Source organism: Borostomias antarcticus, assembly GCF_949987555.1.
Source record: "Borostomias antarcticus genome assembly, chromosome: 12".
In the NCBI taxonomy this organism is placed as follows: Eukaryota; Metazoa; Chordata; class Actinopteri; order Stomiiformes; family Stomiidae; genus Borostomias; species Borostomias antarcticus.
The window spans coordinates 10,189,256-10,196,518 of NC_140245.1; the positions used below are offsets into that span (position 1 = coordinate 10,189,256).

The following is a 7,263-nucleotide window of genomic DNA, read 5'->3' on the forward strand; positions in this document are numbered from 1 at the left end:
GATGTGATAAATATGTGATCAAGTCTGTGCCTCGTGTCTGCAACAGATAGGCTTCCGGTGAGGTTACAAGTGGAATTGTGGACTCTTGAAAGCCTATATGTTGGTCTAAAAACACCAAGACAAACATTAATTATTTTGAGGGTGAAAACGTTGTTTCCTCCCTCAAAGTAGCCTAATCTGATGTCGCCACAGGAACTGTCAAACCTTAGAGAAAATGTTATCTGTCTGATTTTTAAATTATGAGACCTTTCTCCTTGACAGTAACAGCTGAAGTAGGCCCTATGTTACCTGTCCCTAGGGCAGACAGAGAGGACTTCCTGAACCATCTCTGCAGGGTCTAAACCCCCCTCACATTTACTCATATGCCTTTTGTAATTTCTGTCCCAGTTTTTGAATAATCTAGAGACAAAGATGCAAAAATGTTTTTTCACGTAACCTCCCGCTTATTTGTAACCTTTTCCATATAACTATTTTCAGGTCCTTAAGGTGTGTTTGGAACCCAGAATGGTTCTTTCTGACCCGAATAAACTTCTATTAGTTATTCTACCGCTACAATAATCAGCATCTTTTATTAGAGTATAACTGAGTTTGTTGTAAACAAGTAAATTATGACAAAGGCCAGTGGCCTGTCTGTGTTGCTTTAAGCCTTCTCCCCTGGGTCACAAACCATAGCCCTGCCCGGGCAGCTAGGCTTCATGTTCTCATTATTGTCGATCATGTCTTGATTTGAGTAAAATAATTGTCACTTGAAAACCCAGCAGATCACATAAGCACGCACGCACGCACGCGCGCACACACACACACACACACACACACACACACACACACACACACACACACACACACACACACACACACACACTCTCTCTCTCTCTCTCTCCCTCTCCCTTTGAGCTAATTTGTTACCACCCACTTGAACCGGAACCTTTTCACGCAGCTACAACAACAACTGCTACTGTCGTTGCTCTGACAGCGGCAGCAATTCGCTAAGCTCTACTTGAACTCCCGTTATTCTGCAGACATGCCTTTGAGTTTATGACACCGTGATTAATGTATGGATTGTGGAAGCAGGATACAGCACTGTGCGTTGTGAATACGGCTCAAAAATACTTTACTTTTACTAATTTTAACAGGAAGTGCGAAGATTGATCAATGACAGTGGATTCATGCTCTGATCGCGGGCGCGGTCCCACCCTCGCCGCTTTCATCCTACCGATCTAAACTGAGCGGTGTAATTTACGGCGACAATCTAACGCCTTGGAAAGATGGGGAGCACGACCTCTTGCTGCGTGTCTTCGAGCCCGAAGCTCCGGAGAAATGCCCATTCGAGGCTGGAGTCGTACAACCCCGAGCCGGAGTTGAGCAGGGAAGATACTGGCTGCAACCTGCAACATATCAGCGACAGGGAGAATGTCGACGGTAAAGTATTTAACAGCCCATCTTCCGACCGTACAGCCCGAGGATAGGATCGGCCGTGTTACGAGAAACATTTAGGCTAGGATACTATCAAACTGAACACGCAGGTGCTCGTCAGTTTTAACTACATCCTGAATCTACTGGCAAGATTGTTATTAAGTAGGCTAGAGGTGTCACAGTCGGGTCTGGAGATAACAACTGAACAGTTGCCAGAGACAGTTGTAATGAGTCAGGATGTGCGTTGTCCTATCTTGGTTCGACCGTTTACATTTTCACTTTCCTTTCTATTTTGTGCTTTTGGGATGCTACATATCATTCGTACTTAACAAAATGACAAATATATTCATATCCAGGGGCTAGCCTACATTGTTCAGTTTGGGGTTTCTGTGCAGTAGAAGTGTGCCTGGGTGAGATATTGACTGACGGGTCTAATGATGGATGTGATTGCGCGGTTGCGCTCAGGTGTGTGGTCTGTCTTTACTGTACATGCTAAAAACATGCTAGGGTATCACCCGATAGCCTAGCCAGTCCCGTAGGTACAGGCTACTGTAGTGAAATATGGCGCAGACACAACCCTACTCATGAGAGCAGACCGCTTTGTACATCTCTTTGTGTTCACGTCGACCATGAAAGACTCTCAACTATGGAACGCGGAGGCCTCCATTGACACGACTAATATGCATTACAATTGATGCACTCACTCTGAAAAGTGTCTGCTAAAACGCTTAGCCTACATTCAAGCCTGGGTTTTGTTGAATTTCTGGAAATTATTGTGCAAGCCCGCTTGTCTTTGAATTGAATGCACATCACATCAAGTCACTAAAGGACTGCTAGACTCTCTTTCTTCTGCATTTTGGGTTGTCCTGTGATATCCACTACTTAGGATGCTCAGGTGACAGCTGTTACTTCCTAAAGGTTCAGACTCATGGGTAAATGATGAGAGCTGGAGAAGACAGACAGCAGCATGTCCATAACCTGGTGTGGGATTTTATAAGTATGTCTTTGTTTCCTGGGGCAGCTAGTTGGTCTGTAGAGCATCACCGACCGCGTCTGTACATGGACCGCAGTGTGCTGGGTAGTAGGATGTAGGGGAATAGTGTGTGTGTGTGTGTGTGTGTGTGTGTGTGTGTGTGTGTGTGTGTGTGTGTGTGTGTGTGTGTGTGTGTGTGTGTGTGTGTGTGTGTGTGTGTGTGTGTGTGTGTGTGTGTGTGTGTGTGTGTGTGTGAGACTAGCCATTGATATGATTGAGAAGAGTGACTGACGCGTGTCTGGTCTGGGGGAGTTCATGGAGAGCGTTGTGACCACATAGACGCGCATATGTCCCATCTTGACTGCTTAGTGCTGTTATAGTATCATCTTCCAGAGTCTCCCCCAGACGTGCAAACTGGGACTGTGGTGGCGCTGAGGGGGAATTATAACGGCTCGATTTAGACGGCGGCGTCTTGTGAGACGAAATAAAGAAGGCCTTTCTCCTCTGCGAGGATGAACCTCTGAGCCGATGACACTCCCTCTTGGACTAGACTAGACTGTCTCTGCTTGGGCGGCGCGTAGCTCGGGAGGTAGAGCCAGCTGGGGATCTCCAGGTTCCCGGTTCAATCCCAGCTCCCGGAGGTGTTCCGAAGTGTCCTTGAGCAAAACACTGAACCCCAAAATGGCTCACGTGTGGCACGGTGGTGTAGTACCTAGTACTGTCGCCTCACAGTAAGAAGGTCTCCGGGCCTTTCTGTGTGGAGTTTGCAGGTTCTCCCCGTGTTCGCAAGGGTTCCCTCCCAAAGAACCCAGTATGAAAAACATGCAGAAGAGCAGATGGCTAACGCTGTCCCTCCCTGATGAAGACGGACAGGAGCGCTTGGTTGGTCCCCGGGCGCGTCCCCTGCATGCTGCCTACTGTCTGCTCCCAGCAGCCCTTGGGGGAAGGATGACGGGATGGGTTAAGAGCAGGAGAAGAATGTCATGTGGACAGTCCAGTCACTTCGTGTGTGTGTGTGTGTGTGTGTGTGTGTGTGGGTGTGTGTGTGTGTGTGTGTGTGTGTGTGTTTGGGCATTGTCACCTCATCACACATAACAAAAAAAAGTAGTTCTGTTTGGTTCTTCTCGACTGTTGGGTCTTTTATCTGGATGCTGGAGACTTTGCCAGTTTTGTCCACCAGTTTCTTTGAAGGCGTAGCTTTACTGAGGCCTGTGAAACGTGTGTAAATAACTACAGATGCGTTTCTCCTTTTTCTATCCATTTTAAGTTCCTCTCATCTTTGGACGCATGTGAAACGACTGACAAGCCGGCCTGAAAATAATCCAGTTCTCTTCTTTCTGTGTCAATGTTTGAGGCAGAAAGAGGCTCTTCTATTTAAAATCCTTTCAGTATATCAATGGATCTTTCTCTCTCTCCCTCCATTCTGTCTATCCATCTCTCTCTCTCTCTCTCTCCCCCTCTCCCTCTCCCTCTCCCTCTCTCTCTCTCTCTCTCTCTCTCTCTCTCTCCCTCTCTCTCTCTCCCTCCCTATCTCTCTCTCCCTCTCCCTCTCTCTCTCTCTCCCTCTCCTTCTCTCTCTCCCTCTCCCCCCCCCCCCCCCCTCTCTCTCTCTGTGATTATTGTCATTATTCCCAGCCGGGATTTGAGGCTTTGTGGCCCATGTTCCTAAGCCACTTCTCTCCTCCACCCCCTGGCTGTATTTTTAGCTGGGATCAGCAGGGCGGCAGCAGCCCAGCGCCCCCCCCCCCTCAGGTGAGCTCCCCACAGAGCCCCCCCCCCCACCGCCTCCCTGACCGCTGGGCTGGTCAGGAGCTACGGCTAGCTAACGTCTGACAGGCTGCTTTTTAAGAAGTTGAAATTCAGAGCCAAGCTTATTTTGGGAGGGCAGGGATTTCTCCTCCTCAGTTGGTGGTGAGCAGTCCAGCTTGTTTGCGCCCAGCGAGGCTCATCTCTGCCCTGCCTAGCTAGAAGTGGAGGTAACAGACCAGGGGTTTATTACGGGAGTCCGTGTAGTGGCTCAGTGGTAGAGCGGGTCGTCTGATGATCGCGGGGTCGGCGGTTTGAATCCCGCCTCCTCCTGTCCACATGTCGGAATTGTCCTCGGGCGTGGCAGCTGCCGCCAATGGTGTGTGAATGTGTAATGTGTCTTTGCTGAGATTTAATTGTACTGTGTGGTTGTAATCACAGTAACATCCCAGTTACATGGTTTGGGTCATGTTATACATGGGGTACCACAGCTGGTTCTGCTGCGATGCTACACAATGTAGTCACATACTGCAGACATTTGACTCGTTAGTGTTTTGGCTGTTGGGAAGGGGGGGGGGGTCAGAAGATGGGGTGGGAGTTGTGTGTGTGTGTGTGTGTTTGTGTGTGTGTGCATGCGTGAGTGCACGTCTGTGAGTTTGCGCTTGTTAGACGCTGCTGAATGATGCTCACAGAGAAAGACTTTGACTGAGAGAGGAGGATGGAGGAAGACAAAGCAGTCTTATGATCTGTCTCCCTCAGACAAAGATCACACTGTCTCCTCCAAAGATGACCCTTCCTCCTCCAGGACACCAGCGTCAGCTGAGGGGCTTATATTTAGGTTAGGTGCACGGAACTCTCTCTCTCTCTCTGTCTCTCTCTCTGTCTCTCTCTGTCTGTCTGTCTTTCTCTCTGTCTCTCTCTTCTCCTCCCTCTATCTTTCTCTCTCTCTCTCTGTCTCTCTCTCTCTCTCTCTCTCTCTCTCTCTCTGTGCATCTCTCTCTCTGTGTCTCTCTCTGTCTCTGTCTCTGTCTCTCTCTCCCTCTGTCTCTCTCTCCCTCTCATGTGAGTATCTTATCATGTACTGTAGATGCAGTGATGATGGGATAGTAAATCTTATCTGTAATCTGTCGCGCTGCCTGTATGAATAATTCATTCGGGTGTTAGAGTTGTCATACACATACTGTACAGTCTATATCAAACAGACAACATGCTGTCGTATTCATAGCAATAATTTAAAGTTCTTATATTACATCACTGCCTCTAACTGCCCTTTCCTGGGGGCTCGTAGATGAACAGCAGTGGCTCTTACTCAAACGCTGGCGGTGTTGTTCTATGATACAAGCTGGTTCCTGGTCACTGACTTTAACCTCTGTCGTATGAGAGTATGAGACTGTTAGCTGTAAAGCGTTTTATACTGATTAGAGCGCTTTTTCTCCTGTTCATTTCAACGTTGTCCCCTTCTTCCCCGTCTGAATATGATATGTAAATAGGGAGTCAGATGTGTCGTCCTATTTCCTCTAACACCCAGCAGCCCCCAGAGAGACCGAGGGACACAGAGAGACTTCAGTTGCCACGGCTCCCTGTGGTGCTGATCTGCACAGGCTTTTGAGGAGAGCGTGGATCTATTAAGAACTCTCCTCATACACACACACAAACACAGACACACACACACACACGTGAAGAGAGCGTGGATCTATCAAGAACTCTCCTCATCCACACACACACACACACACACACACACACACGTGAAGAGAGTGTGGATCTATTAAGAACTCTCCTCATACACACACACACACACACGTGAAGAGAGCGTGGATCTATTAAGAACTCTCCTCATCCACACACACACACACAGACACACACACACACACATGTGAAGAGAGCGTGGATCTATTAAGAACTCTCATCATCCACACACACACACACACACACACACGTGATCTATTCAGACCTCTCCTCATCCATGGACACACAGACAGACACACACACACAAAGACCTCTCCTCTTCCATAGATACACATTCTGCTTCTTTGTTTGGGTAGGTTGGTTGGGTTCGTCCTCTCCCCCCAGGCTCGGGGCCGAGGGGCTATCCTTTTACCACTCCGAGCCTGGGGGGGGTAAAAGGATATATACACCTATATTATATCCAGGTACACCTCCAGGAGCCATGTCACCGTTTCATCAACCGTCAGGCCACGCATTCCGTTGGGCGTCTGATATATCGGACAGTCCTGGATGACGTGGTCTGCGGTTTGTTCCTCGGCGCCACACTCGCACGCCGCACAGGATACCAAGCCCCATCTGTGTATCGATGAGCGGAAGCGTCCGACGCCGGTCCGGAGACGATTAAGCCCCACCCACGCCGGTCTGGGCAAGTCCATCCCGGGAGGGGAAGGACCGGTGTCCAGGATGAAATCACGGAGTCTGGAGGTGTTTGCCTCCCACTCACGCCAGGTGTGGTCCGCCCATCCTGCCTCTCTGATGTTAAGGTCTCTGCATTGCTGCAGGAGATCCCATGCGGCACAACAGGGTGTCTGGACTTGAGACGCCGGGGAGGCTCCGCTGTTACAGTGAGCCTGTCGTGGAGCAGGTGGTTGGGCTCCACGGCCCGGCAGGCGAGAGGTGCTGTGGTTCCTGTGCGGCGGAGGCCAGCGGGCTGGATGCCTGTGAGGATGGGAAGGTTGTCCACAGGAGTGGGACGCAGGCATCCTGTCACGATGCGGAAGGCTTCGTTGATAGTCGGGTCGATGAGGCGGGTGTGAGTGCTGTAACATCAAACCTGTGCGCAGTATTCACTGGTGGAGTAGACCAGGGCTAGTGCTGCCGTATGCAGGGTTTTTGCGCCGGCGCCCCAGCCTGATCGGACCAGTCACCTCATCAACGCCACACGAGCTGATCACTTCTTGCTCAGTGACTCGAGGTGTTGGCGGAACATGAGCGACCTGTCCAGAGTCACGCCGGGGTAGGTTGGTTCGGCGCAGCGCGGCAGGAGTGTTACACATTGACAGACACACACACACACACACGTGAGCACGTTCACACACACACACACACACACACACACACACACACACACACACACACACGTGAGCACGTTCACACACACACACACACACACACACACACACACG

At 49.9% G+C, this 7,263-nt stretch overlaps 1 protein-coding gene across 1 annotated transcript in view; it reads left to right on the forward strand.

Moving 5' to 3' along the window:
• Window positions 1-1,062: 1,062 nt before the first annotated feature.
• LOC311316583 (cyclin-Y-like) overlaps window positions 1,063-7,263 on the forward strand; it is a 31,665-nt gene continuing 25,464 nt past the window's right edge. Inside the window, exon 1 of the mRNA XM_084447467.1 lies at window positions 1,063-1,419. Coding sequence (XP_084303593.1) covers window positions 1,266-1,419 — 154 coding nt within the window. The 5' untranslated portion in view covers window positions 1,063-1,265. The remainder of the gene's footprint in view (window positions 1,420-7,263) is intronic.